This window comes from Caretta caretta, chromosome 11 (assembly GCF_965140235.1).
Source record: "Caretta caretta isolate rCarCar2 chromosome 11, rCarCar1.hap1, whole genome shotgun sequence".
Taxonomy (NCBI): domain Eukaryota; kingdom Metazoa; phylum Chordata; order Testudines; family Cheloniidae; genus Caretta; species Caretta caretta.
The window spans coordinates 9,585,484-9,599,085 of NC_134216.1; the positions used below are offsets into that span (position 1 = coordinate 9,585,484).

General features: G+C 40.5%; 1 protein-coding gene across 1 annotated transcript in view; it reads right to left on the minus strand.

The window, feature by feature from the left end:
• Nucleotides 1–13,602, minus strand: part of CLASP1 (cytoplasmic linker associated protein 1) — a gene marked incomplete at its 5' end in the record, with an annotated part of 120,923 nt that overhangs the window by 53,154 nt on the left and 54,167 nt on the right. The window contains 6 exons of the mRNA XM_075117647.1: nucleotides 2,306–2,449; nucleotides 4,708–4,786; nucleotides 6,060–6,223; nucleotides 8,188–8,251; nucleotides 10,948–11,192; nucleotides 12,161–12,184. Of these exons, the coding sequence (XP_074973748.1) occupies nucleotides 2,306–2,449; nucleotides 4,708–4,786; nucleotides 6,060–6,223; nucleotides 8,188–8,251; nucleotides 10,948–11,192; nucleotides 12,161–12,184 (720 nt within the window). The remainder of the gene's footprint in view (nucleotides 1–2,305; nucleotides 2,450–4,707; nucleotides 4,787–6,059; nucleotides 6,224–8,187; nucleotides 8,252–10,947; nucleotides 11,193–12,160; nucleotides 12,185–13,602) is intronic.

A 13,602-nucleotide genomic window follows, 5' to 3' on the forward strand; every position in this document is an offset into this window, starting at 1 on the left:
AGAGTGAATTTGTGTGTGGGGGGGGGGGGGTGGAGGGTGAGAAAACCTGGATTTGTGCTGGAAATGGCCCAACCTGATGATCACTTTAGATAAGCTATTACCAGCAGGACAGTGGGGTGGGAGGAGGTATTGTTTCATATTCTCTGTGTGTATATAAAGTCTGCTGCAGTTTCCACGGTATGCATCCGATGAAGTGAGCTGTAGCTCACGAAAGCTCATGCTCAAATAAATTGGTTAGTCTCTAAGGTGCCACAAGTACTCCTTTTCTTTTTGCGAATACAGACTAACACGGCTGTTACTCTGAACCCTGAGGGAGTGCTTCTAAAGAGTGCACAAAAAAAGTTTCTCTAGATCTCACCGGCTTGTACTAGAATGTGTATAACATGGAGGTGAAAACTTCCTTTGGAGATTCCTGACTGCTATTTGTGAGCTCTGGTGCATTTGCAGAACTGTTGATACTCAAAGAAGATTTTCAGGACCATATTAAGGCATACACCGTAAGTAATACACACTCATTTACAGACAGAATTTGCTTATTTACAAGCAAATACTCCCTTTTTACTGAAGTTATAAAATGCTAAAATATGATGTTGGCATTAATACAATAAATGAAATATTTAAACAATTAAAGGCTCTGCACATTTTAATATTTAGGCGAAATTTCTGGTATCTTTTTGTTCATCTGTGTCTTACTAGGAACCTAGATCTTAGATGAAGGGTCCATTGTGATGAACTGATGAACACCCACAAACTTCCATTCCATTAATTTGCAAACTGGATACAATTAACTTAGGCTTCAATAGAGACTGGGAGTGGATGGGTCATTACACAAAGTAAAACTATTTCCCCTTGTTTATTCCTCCCCCCACCGTTCCACAGACGTTCTTATTAACTGCTGGAAATGGCCCACCTTGATTATCTCTACAAAAGGTTCCTCCCCTCTCCCCCTCTCTCCTGCTGGTAACAGCTCACCTTAAGTGATCACTCTTGTTACAGTGCGTATGGTAACACCCATTGTTCCATGTTCTCTATGTATATAAATCTCCCCACTGTATTTTCCACTGAATGCATCCGATGAAGTGAGCTGTAGCTCACGAAAGCTTATGCTCAAATAAATTTGTTAGTCTCTAAGGTGCCACTAGTACTCCTTTTCTTTTTGCGAAACTTCCACTGGGTTTGCCTTAACTAGGAAAAATGTCTTGAGTTTCAACTGTGTTTTGCCAACACATTAGCTAAACCCAACCTAAACTTGACCTTTTTCCTAGTGCAGATTCAGGGTGACACTGTTAGCTCAATTTTAGCTTGTCTGTTATCATGCATCTATGCTAGGAAAAGCATCAATTTAGCTCATGTTAGCTAAGCCTGACCTACACGTGACAGCTTTTCCTAGACAAGACATGCCAACCAACTTTAATAGGAGTCGAAGGTACTTAGCGCCTTATTGACATTTTTAAATATCATATCTCAGAGATAATATCAGATTTCATTTGGAGCACATAGTGTACAGAGAACTTGATCTTTAGCTAAATGACCCCCCGCCCAAAATTACTTCTCATGTGTCACCAACTGCTTACCAAAATACACACTTGGTCAGTCTACTTTCTCTTTACATTGTAATGGTGAGTACTTTAATCATTCACCTGCATGAAAATTGACTGGAAGAAAATACAGACAAAGATATTTCAAGAACATCTTGGAACAGCCATACTGAGTCAGACCAATGGTCCATCTAGCTTAATATCCTGTCTCTGACAGTGGACAGTGCCAGATGCTTCTGAGGGAATTAACAGAAGAGGGTAATTTTGATTGATCCATCCCCTGCAGTCCAGTCCCAGCTTCCAGCAGCTGGAGGTGTAGGGCTATCCAGAGCATGGGGTTACATCCCTGACCAGCTTGGTTAATAGCCATTGATGGACCTATCTTCCATGAAGTTATTTAATTCTTTTTTTGAACCCAGTAACTTTTGGCCTTCACAACATCCCATGGCAATGAGCTGCACACATTCACTGTACTTCCTTTTATTTCTTTTAAACTTATGTATTGAATAAACCCAAATTGTCAAATTTTTAATCTTAACCAAATTGTTAGTTTTATCTCAATGGTTACATTGTAGAAACAAAGCTAATTTTACACTTTGAAAATGTTTTAATTAACGTTAAGAAATAGATACAGGGGAAGGAACACAAACAAACAAAAATCCTTACAAATCGCCTAACCATGCAATTTTTGGTTGTCTTCAGACTTAGTTTAATTGCCCTTAGGCAAGGTAACAGTCCCACTTGCAATAACAATCATTCTAACCTACCTTTCTTACATCTGAGCTCTTTGGTTCTGTTGTCCAAGTTATGATTCTAGACACAGCAAGTCTGGTCTCACTGGAGTTCACAAAGTCTGTTGGGTCCATCTGTCTTGCCAGGGACTCAATGTACTTCAGAATTGCAACTTTTACCTAAGAAATGTAAAAGGAGATTGTCATCCTTTGTTGGTGAGATGATGGAAAGTGGACATCTCTCAAAACTATCCTGTGCCAAATAAAACTTGTAAGCTCATCTCTGCTTTATAATGACCCATAATGAAAAAGAAATATGAATTGGACAATCTTACAGCTCATTGGACAGGTCTAGACCACCATCCTGCACGTAAATGACTAATGGAGACAGAGTACCCTTCTGAAAATCTGTTAGAAAGATAAACATAGTTTTATGGAAAACTCCTATAGAATTTAATAGGGGCTAAACTATAGGGTTTTACAGAAATTACTCTAAAAACCTACAGAATTTAACAGACGATCTATAAAATTCTGTAAATAGAATACAATTAAATTGTATAGGATTGTGCAAGACACCAACAGGAAAGTTATAATTTTCTCACAAATTAGATAGGATTTTTACAAGAGGCTATGAGCTGGTAAAAAGTAAAAATTATTTCTTCACCTATTCCATAAAATGTATTTGCATGTCATATTTCAGAAACAAAAGTAACCTTCCACCCATACTGACTGCTTGAGAGAATGCAGCCTAGCAGTCGCATGTACAGGGTAGCATTGTCCGTCTGGGCAAAAACTTTGGACTCTTGCCTTAATTAAGACTTTTTTAAATGCCCACGGTTGGGTTTCCACTAGGCCCTGAATTCCCACTTATGGCAACAGTGTTCTCCCTCCCTTTCATAAGACACCTTATGCACTACTGCATGCAAAACAAAGAATACATGATTCCTGGAGTTTCTGAAGTTCATTCACCTTTGAAGTAGCCACCTTGCACAGAACTCTCTACACACACCCAAACATATTCCTTTGACGGAATGTAGTATCTCAGATAACAAAACAAATCTCAGTCTAATGTTTCTCCTCCAGACCATATTACCGCTGTCCCAAAGAGACCCATTTATATCATGGTTGGAATTAACAAGATTCATCTGCCAGGAAGAGAGTAAACCTGCATTCCTATGAAAGCTCCTAGAACCTGCCACTTTCCTTCAGTTTTGGGACCTTAATAGCTTGACAGTGTCCCTGCATAAATTCTTTGAAGCACTTAAGTGATTTAGGAGAATAGATCCCATTTTTCAAAATGACCTAGGCATTTAGGAAACAGAAGCACCATTGATTTCCAAGTGAGATTTTCAAAAACAGCTTGATTTCAGTGGGAATTCGGCCCCACAGCTCATTTGAAAACCTCCACTAGGTGTAGGGTTGCCAACTGTCTAATTGCAGAAACCCAAACACCCTTGCCCCACCCCTACCCTCACTGAAGCCATGCCTCTGCCCCACCCTGCTCACTCCATTCACTGCCCATTCTCCCCCCCACCCTCACTCACTTTCACAGGGCTGGGGCAGGGGGTTGGGGCTGAGGGGTCCAGAGTTGGGAGGGGGCTCTGGGCTGAGTCTGGGGCAGGGGGTTGGGATGCAGGAGGGTGTGCAGGGTGTGGGCTTTGGGAGGGAGTTTGGGTGTGGGAACAGACTTAGGACTGGGGCAGGGGGTTGGTGTGCGGGAGGAGGTGAGGGATGCGGGCTCTGGCCAGGCGGCTCCCAGAAGCGACTGGCATGTCCAGATCCTAGGCTCGGGGTGGCCAGGCAGCTCTGCACACTGCCCCTGCCTGCAGGCACCGCCCCCGCAGCTCCCAGCCAATGGGAGCTGCAGAGTTGGTGCTCAAGGCAAGGGCAACATGCAGACACCCCCTGGCTGCCCCTGTGCCTAGGAGCCAGAGAGATGTGCTAGTTGCTTCCCGGGGCCGTGCGGAGCCAGGGGCAGGTAGGGAGCCTGACTTTTCCCCGCTGCACCGACTGGATTTTTAGCGGCCTATTAAAATCTCTCAGATTGGTTTCAGTAGCCATCGGAAGATCAATTCCAATTCCAGGAGATTCCTGGCCAATTCGGGAAGGTTGGCAACTCTAACTAGGTGCCTATCTACATCTTTAGGTGCCTAACTACCTTACAGAATCTGGCCCTTCTGCACTTAGTGTAAGTCAGTTTTGAAAATGGAACTTAGACATTTTTGAAAATTTTACCAAAAGGTATTAGTACATGTTAATTATTGCAAAATACATCAAAAATATTGTTTTTTTATAAGTGTCATATTATACATGTGCTTTCAGGTAGTTATTTTTCCTGTGAATATTAGGTACTCAAGTATGATGAAGTGTTTTAAAAAACATCCTGAGATTTAAATGGACCATGTTTATGTCACAATGCAAAGGTTTTCATTGCTTACCTTGAGGTTTGGTGTTTGGGTCTGATCTACAATAAATCTCATCAAAATATTAAACTGCTGATCAAATGGAAAAGAATCCCTATTCAGAGAGGAAATAAAGATTTCCATTATTATTAGAACAAACACATTTTAATACATTTAACTTACAGAAAAAAAACACTAAAAAAAAATCACAGAAATAGCCTTTAAATATTAAAACATTATTCTGTGAAATTCACCTGTGTTTGACCAGCTACCAAGTGGGTTGAATACCACAAATGTAAATGTGTTGAACGAATTATTCATTAACACTGGTGAGATCTGTCAAATCAATATATTCACAGAAAACTACTCAGCCTGCAATATGTAGATCCTTCCTGCTTTTGTTGCCCTGTTCTTCCTTTCCCCACTTTACGTTACTCTTTCATTTTCTTATCTATAGCAGATCATGTTTTATCTTTTCCTGAGTGAGCTTCGATGATTGATTCCTATTTTCTTTCCCTCTCTCATCTCCTTCTTGTCAAGTGGATTTTAAAAGCCCTATACAAATTAACCCTTCATGGTGCCACCTCTACCAGAGTGTGAAAATGCGGTACATGTGACATCCTTGGGTAGGCAGCATGCTATAGTGGATTGAATATGCACGCTAGGAGGCAGGAACACCTGAGTTCTTATCCTCACTTTGCTACTGACTTGCTGGATGTTCATGAACAACTCAGAACTTAGTATTTAGGCACTTTTCATTTTCTGAACAAATGACTAGTGTTCATCATCCAAGCTGGGAGAAACAAAAAAGTGCAATCAAACTTTAAATAGGAACACAAGGAAACAAAGCACATTAGATTTCAATGTTCTTTCACTTTTAATAATGTAAAGTGCTAAGAGCAAGGTAAGTATATTCACTTTTTTATTATTATTATTTGTATTGCCGTAGCACGTAGGAGTCCTAGTTATGGGCCAGGAACTCATTATGCTAGGCACTGGACAAACACAGAACAAAAAGATGATTTCTGCCCCTGTTTTAAATATATGACAAATGATTCTGCTTTCCTTTTCATTAATGTAAATCGGAAATAACTCCATTGAAATCAATGGAGTTAAGTAATATAAAACTAGTGCAGTTCAGAGGAAAATCTGGTCCATTATTTTAACCTGATATTGGGAACTGGAATCTGCTTTGTTATACTGGTGAACATCCAGACTAACTTCACTGGGAGGTTAGTCCACATTGACACAGGGTGAATCTGGTCCACTTCTTGAAACAAGTGTGGGATGCAGTGTTTCTGAAACGTCCATCCATAAAACAAAGCAGGCCTAGGAGGTGCACCACAGGTGATGGATTTAAGGATCCCTAGAACTTTTGCATATCGTACCTTGTTACATCCAGAGCTTTCTGAACTTTTGCCTGCACAGATCCTAACAAGTCTGCTCCCATTTTCTTAAGTAACTGCGTCAGGAGAACAAAGAGCCAATCTTGCAAGTCGTCCTTATGGATGATGATGAAATCTACCAGGGTTTCTAGAAACATGCTGAAAACCTACAAATAAATGCAAATTTTAAAAAGGGGGAAATTACTTTTTTAATCAGAAATGATCACAAGAGAAAGTCTACAAAAAATCTGGGTTTTAAAATGATTTTGTTATAGACAGTTTTATGAATGGATGTTCTCAGTGAACATGTTAGCACTAGAAATCACTGGCATTAAACATCCAGGATGTGCCGTATTAAAATGTCATACTAAATAGATTAAGGAAGAGGGAATGAATACACTTACTCTCTGTTGTGAGTTCCACCGCAAAGCAGGCCATGCAACAAAACAAACCACTCGTTAGTACACATAGTGAATCAATGCTGACTGCTCTGGTGCAATTTTTCAGTGGATTCACAGATGGCTTATAAAAACTTTTACAACATCTTTCTTTTTTTTTTTTATCATAGTTTTTTAAATATCATACATCTTGGGCCAAATCCAGTCTCCTTACTCATGCAAGTAGGGACTTTAAAGCCAACAGGTATACTCAAATGAGTAAGGATAACAGAATTAGGTTTTTTTGTTTGTTTTTTACATGTGTATATATGTGTATCCCTTTGTGAATTTATGAAATGATTGTTTTTTTCTCTTCATTCTTTTTCCCCTCCCCAATTCATTGCAATATCTATGGCGCAATCCCACAAACCCCTCCCAAATGCTAAATGTATTGAGCATGGATGAGCCCCTAGTTAGCAGCGACAGGCCAAATTCTGATCTCAGTAGCATTGGTGGAAATCTGGAGTAATTCACCTGTTGTTAAATTTGTGTCATACATAATGAAGTCAAATTGCAATGAAGTCCATAAAGTTACCCAAGATTTACACCACTATAACAGAGAGCAGAATTTGGTCTAGGTTACAATAGCCTTAAACTTTTCACAAATTGCAAATGTTGTTGCAAACATAAATAGTCACCCCTGACCCTAGCAATGCCACATCGGACAGAATTTTAAGAGCCAAAATTTTGAGCTCTTTTGCACGGGAACTGCCAGACAGGATCAGACCAGTGGCCCATCTAGTCTAGTGTCCTGTCTCTAATGGTGGCCATAACTAGATGCTTCAAAAGAAGGTCTGCAGTAGGCACATATGGAATAACCTCTCCACAAAGGAAGTTTCTGCCTGACCCCCACCAGTTAGTGTTGGTTTACTACATGCTCGGAAGCACTAGGATTTATTAACCTAATTATTTCTTTTAAGCCGTTCTAACATAACTGTGGATATTCTCATCGGGTATATAAATAGCTAACCTTCTGGCCACAACGTATCCCAAATCCCACATTGGGGAGATCTGTCCCAAGCAGTATTAACTTTTTCAGAAAAAATGGAGGGAGATGATATACACGCCTCTGTTCTCACACCTTCCTGCCCCTGCTTGCATGGACAGAGTGCCACAGCATCTGAGAGGGGTTTGTGTGTGTCCTGGAAGGTACTCAAGACCCCATTAGAGAAGGAGAGATTGGTAGGTCTATGCAAAGGTAGGCCCACTGCTTGGAAGAATGGTGTTACAAAGATGGTGGAGTGCTCATATGATTAAAGTTGCTTTAAACGTAAAATTATCAATATAAAGTCACCCTGCAGCTTTCATATTGCTGCTTAATACATATAAACTACCATTCATACTGTACGAAGGCCATGGCCATTTAGGGCTTCATAGTGCCACTTTGCTCCATATCATGCCCACTTACCATAGAAGCAGAAATAAAATCCAGATCCTTCTCTTCCAAGGTCTGGATTCTGCAAGGTGATAAGTGCCTTGAAAGGGGCTGAGCATCCAACTCCCAGCAACTTGCAGGATTGAGGCCCAAAAGCACAGAACCCTACCACTTGAACTAATGGAGGGTCTGTAACATACATGTCATCAGTTCCAGTTCCATCCAGTAGAGGTCACAGGCACAAATACACAATTACCCAGATCATGACAACATAACTGTACACGTTGTAATGAAAGAGAGTAAGCCAAAAATGCATTACCTTGCTGTGAGGGTCAGCAAACATGCGCGTAAAGATCTCACACAGCCGTTTTAACTCCACTCGGCTAAAACACACAACAAAACGTTATGTTAAAGCTAAATCTTTTACTCACAACAGAGTAGACTAGAACTGTCGTTGAAAACTGAAAAAAGATTGAGATCTGATCTTTTAAAATAGACCTGGTTGACCTAACTTATGTCAGCATATAGCTGCCACAGTAATTACATTGTTTATGTGTGCCTACACTTTGCTCTTTTGTGTGGGTGGTGGGCATCGTCACCAGGAGCCCTTGTGGATTGTACCTTCAATGGGGGGCATTGTCGGATGGCTCCTAAAAGCCATTAATAGCCAGCGTAAGCAAACAGTGAACCAAGACAACAAAAAAAAGGAGACAGTTCTCTGTGGTCAGAATTCTCCTTGGGTCCCTGCTTTGGTAGAGCCAATTACATAATATTTTTAGTGCTAAAACTCCATCTCAAATGTTGCAAAGAATATTGCCCAAACCCTACAGTCCTTATCTGTTTTCCTTACTCAGGCAAAACTGCCAGCAGAGCCAATGAGTTTTGCCTGATTAAAGAACAAATGAAAACAAATGAATAGGCTGGATGCTGGGGTTTTTTTTGACAACGTTATATTGTCCTCTCAAACTAGAGGAAACGGGTGAATGCAGAGTTAATCTTCAGAGAACTCCAGTTCAGGTCAGGATTATAGGCTTCCTTTCTCCACAAAAAGGGTTTCGTCCATAGATCTCCAACCATGCAGATAAAACCAAAACAAACCTCAAAGAGTAGGGAAGGGTACACTACTAGTCGATAGTGTGACTTTTTTAAAGGTAGCTTATTTATAAATAATAGATATTTTCATCCAAATAACCGTATTCTAAGCATAAAAACTGATACAAATTTTAAAAGAACATAAGACAAAGATGACAGTCTCCTGAGAAGGAAGACTTGGATGCAGAGGAAAGCAGTCCTTGTAACACCGCCAAAGCAAGCTGTCAGCTTAATTCAGTGTGGAGACTGAACTGTCTCCAGAGAAACAAAAAAAAAGCTCCAAGTGACTGTCCTACAACTCTCGCCTGACCTGATGGGGATTGCATCTCCCTCTGAATGAACTCCTTTTTATTTCCCTAACGAAATTTATCTCCAGACAAGGAATATTTTAAAAACATTTTAAAACCCTTACGAAATGGCCAAGTTTAAAAATTTTTTACCAGACCATGAAAAGATACATCTGTAACCTTGAGTCTATGCCTCCATATGTAAACTTCCTAACACCTCCTACTGAGGTGCCTCTATACATGTTCAAATAAATGATTGGAAAATCTTTTTCAAATGGTAAAAGTGTATTTTTTCCACCCTCTCTATTATCAGTCAGAACACAGCACTGTTCTCAAACACATTTTTGCTTAAACTGCTAATAAGAACAACAACAACAAAACTTACAAGCAACTGAAAAAGACCCTTAAATGAAACACTTACCCTTCTGCCTAGCTAAGGTTGCGGAATTGTTACCCAGACAATTGCCATTTCTAAATGCACTTAAAACACTTGTTTATAATATTCCAAAGAGCAGATTTTGTTTTAAAGGAAACTATTTGTTAACATGTTCTCTGCAAGTCAGCAAGTCCAGAATAAAGCCACATGCAAACAACTTGCTTACAAATACTTTTACCTTAAACGAAATCTCAGTCAGTCCGAACACTTCATATTCTTACAAACGTTCTTCTACCCCATTATAAGCATTGTCTATATGAGGCTCAAATACAATTTCCACTATAACAACTGTAAGCAGGGACAAATACATTTTTCTAACATACGGAACATTCACAGCACTACTTGACCCCATTTTTAACACAAACACATTGCTTCCTTTCACTGTATGTGGCTAGCATTTGCTTCACTGAAAAGCTGCTATGTAGTTTGTGATCAAATGCACATACATGAGGTATGAAGCTAAACTTCCTGAAATATCTGAGTCACATGTGAAAACTGTAGGTTTCAGAGTAACAGCCGTGTTAGTCTGTATTCGCAAAAAGAAAAGGAGTACTTGTGGCACTTTAGAGACTAACCAATTTATTTGAGCATAAGCTTTCGTGAGCTACAGCTCACTTCATGTAGCACACTCTAGTTGTATCAACATTAGCATTTTGGCAGGAATCTCTCAACATTGCGCAGCCACAGATAGCAGCAGTGGGAGTGCTCAGGTAGATGGGGACAAGCTGAGAGAAGTGTTCACTGGTAAATGAGCTTGTTTCCTGTCTATACTACTGTTCCAACATGGCTACCACCAGGGGAGTGGCAATGGTAGAAGCTCTATTGAAAAATACTAGTGCAGGCCAGGCCTCAAAGGGAATGGCTACACTGCAGCTAGGAGCATGTCTTCCAGCATAGGTAGACAGAGTTACATTAGCTCTGCTCGAGCCAGCGTGTTGAAGATAGCCGTATGGACATTGTGGGAGGTGTGACCTCTTGGGCTAGCCATCCAAGCTCGGGCCCAGAGAGTCAGGTGGGCTTGGACTTTGGCTGCTAACCTGAGCCACCATTCCTCCACAATGTCCACCTCACTTTCTTTAATGCACTTGCTTGAGAGAAGCTAGCGTGAGTCTGTCCACCAGGTCTGGGAGGCTTGCTCCCAGAGGCAGTGTAAGGCTTATGAAAGACAACATGTGTCAGCACAATATGAGAGAAAATAGTGAATTCTGACTGCATCACAGCAACGCAACACTAATGGCCACCATTACAAAGCTCGGAAGATCACCTCAGTGTCCTCTGGCTCTTCAATAAATTCTGAAGGCCGATGAGCCCTTCTTTTCTCTCTGACCAGTTGGAACTGGCACAGTGGTTTAGGACTTCAGCCACATCTTCAGTCTGTCGTAGGTAGTGTGGAATGCCTCCATTCCTGGAACCATATGAGCGTTCGGAGCAAGCACTCGATGCGTCGCTATTCGCATCATCATCAGAATACATCCCATACGGCTCATATCTTCTTCTCACTGGCTTTTTCTGGAGGAGGAAAAAAATCCACATTAAGTAAACTGTTTATAGTTATATTAAAGCAGAGGAAAGGATGCTCTACCTGAAGGTAGTTTGAGGTTATTGTTATAGTGGCACAAAGGTGGTAAAATGTCCCGGAGCACCAGCCTGTTTACCTTACTCACTCTAGCAAGAAGAGTCCCACTGATTTTGAAGGGAATACACATGTGACTGATGCTCCAACAAAACACAATAAATGATCCAATAGAAATGTTAGCTAACAATGAAATAATGTGTTGCTTTTAATGAAAATAGTGAACATTTCCCTGGTTAGAGATTGACAATACACTTTTTACTTCAAGCAAAGTCATTAAACATGAAGGTGATTCTGCAAATAAACATTTTGATGATATAATAACGAGAGAGAAAAGAGCTAAAGGACCATTTCTGCTCTGTCATACGTTGGTGTGAATCCACGGTAATTTCACCGCAGTCAGTGAAGTTACTCCAGGTTCATACTGCTTTACAAGAAAGCACAATTTTGGCCCCCTGTGTGGTAATTTGGGCTAGGGTTTTCAAATGCACCTGGGAGGGGAGGGGTCAGACATCCAAATCCCATTCATTCCAATGGCTTTGGGGTGCCTAATTCCCTTATGCACCTTAGAAAATTCTAGCCTTAACACTTAGCAAGAAACATCAGCACAATTTTGACAATGTGCCAAATTTAACCCTATGGAATAAACACTAGAACAAACCTTAACAGGATACAAGTGACTATAAAACATAACAGAAAAGGTCTTAGATGATTGCTACAGAATTCCTCTCTGAGGGCCCAATCCTGCAGTTGTTGTATTTGCAAAGCCAATGAGATTTTTGCTTTCATTAGGGCTTCAGGGTTGAGCTGTTATGAATCAGCTCGATTGCAGCATCATGGGGGGTTTTGCAACAGGAAAAAAAAGGTGGAAAGTAGAAATAAAAAGTCAAGAAAGCACTAGTACCTTGCTCCTGGAGTCTCCTAACAGCTGTAGGCAGGAAAATATTGAAGGGTGGGAAAAAGCACAGAGAATTATGTCAGAAGCTTATGAGGGATTGTTCTTGCAACAAAAACGTACAGCAAATGCGTCCTAGCAAATTAAAAACACAGTTAAAGCAAAAGAAAAGAAAAATGGATATATAATGTCTGCCTTTACTTTCCTACTGCTGCTCCTATGCCATACTCCTAAAGCAGACAAAGTTCCCAATACTGAGTTTACCTGAGTAAAGAATATAGGATCGGGATTATACCTTTCCTAATGGCTTCTAACAGCTGTAGATCTACATACACCATCTCTGTGTTTTACCTTTCAGGAAAGCTTCTCTAACTAAATACCAATTTTTGAAACTGTCAGTTGTCCATTAAAGAAGGAAACATATTACAGAGTCTTGAACAGAAACTCTAATGCCAGGAAACAATTATATACAGTATAGCTTCATTTAACCAAACTCCAATTAACCAATATCTCTTTTTTGCTCCTGGAACTGTACAAATACCTTGGATGTCTCTTGAAGCTCAGCTTGTTTAAAGCCAGCTGGCCGGCTCCCCTGGCATCTGAAATCCCAGTTACACAAAGGTTTCACGTGTTATTTGAGATTTTCAGAGTTGTACTGTATATAGATTCAAAGTATGACCAGTTGGACATACAGTCTGCCTCCCTGGGTCAATTTCTGTTCTCACACATGAACATAGGAATCAATGGGAGCTGCACACATGTACTAGAGGTCAGAACTTGACCCACAGTGTTTTGTTCAAACTTGATTATTGGGATAACGCCATCTTTGGAGAAGCTCCTCTCCTTTCCTAACACAATGAAAAGAATACTCCTTCTGTATACAAGGGGGGTGGATAGAAGCTGGCATTGCACGGCTCTCCCACAAGGAAGCCAGAACTGGCTTTGTAAAGTGCCTGCTGTGAAAGGATTGTCTAAAGAGCCTATGAGCGAGAAGAGCAGAATGGGGGCTTGTGGAGGAGGGGGACTACAGGATGAAGTGGGTCCCTTGCAGCAATAGGAGTTCAGATTCTGATCAGGCTAGATTTTAAAGTCACAGCTTCTGGAAAGAGAATATTAGATACTGATGCTTTTCAAACTTAACAAGCCTCAAAGTGGAAGAGGGTAAAAGGATACACAGGGACTGCCCTTAAAACTTTCCAGGATTGCCTTTGATGATGTTACTACAATATATGCCATATTCCTTACCCTGTACTTCCCTATATTAAGTATAGGGAATACTGTATCTTGTGGAGTAATGTTATCTAGTAAAACACATGAAACATTTAAAAGGACAATTCTGAGTGACTGTGTTCAACCTCGGAGACCAAAATGAAAATTTGGCCCACAACGTATTTAATTTGCTTAACAAACACAATTATTTAGACCTCTGATGGCAATGGCACAGCCTACAT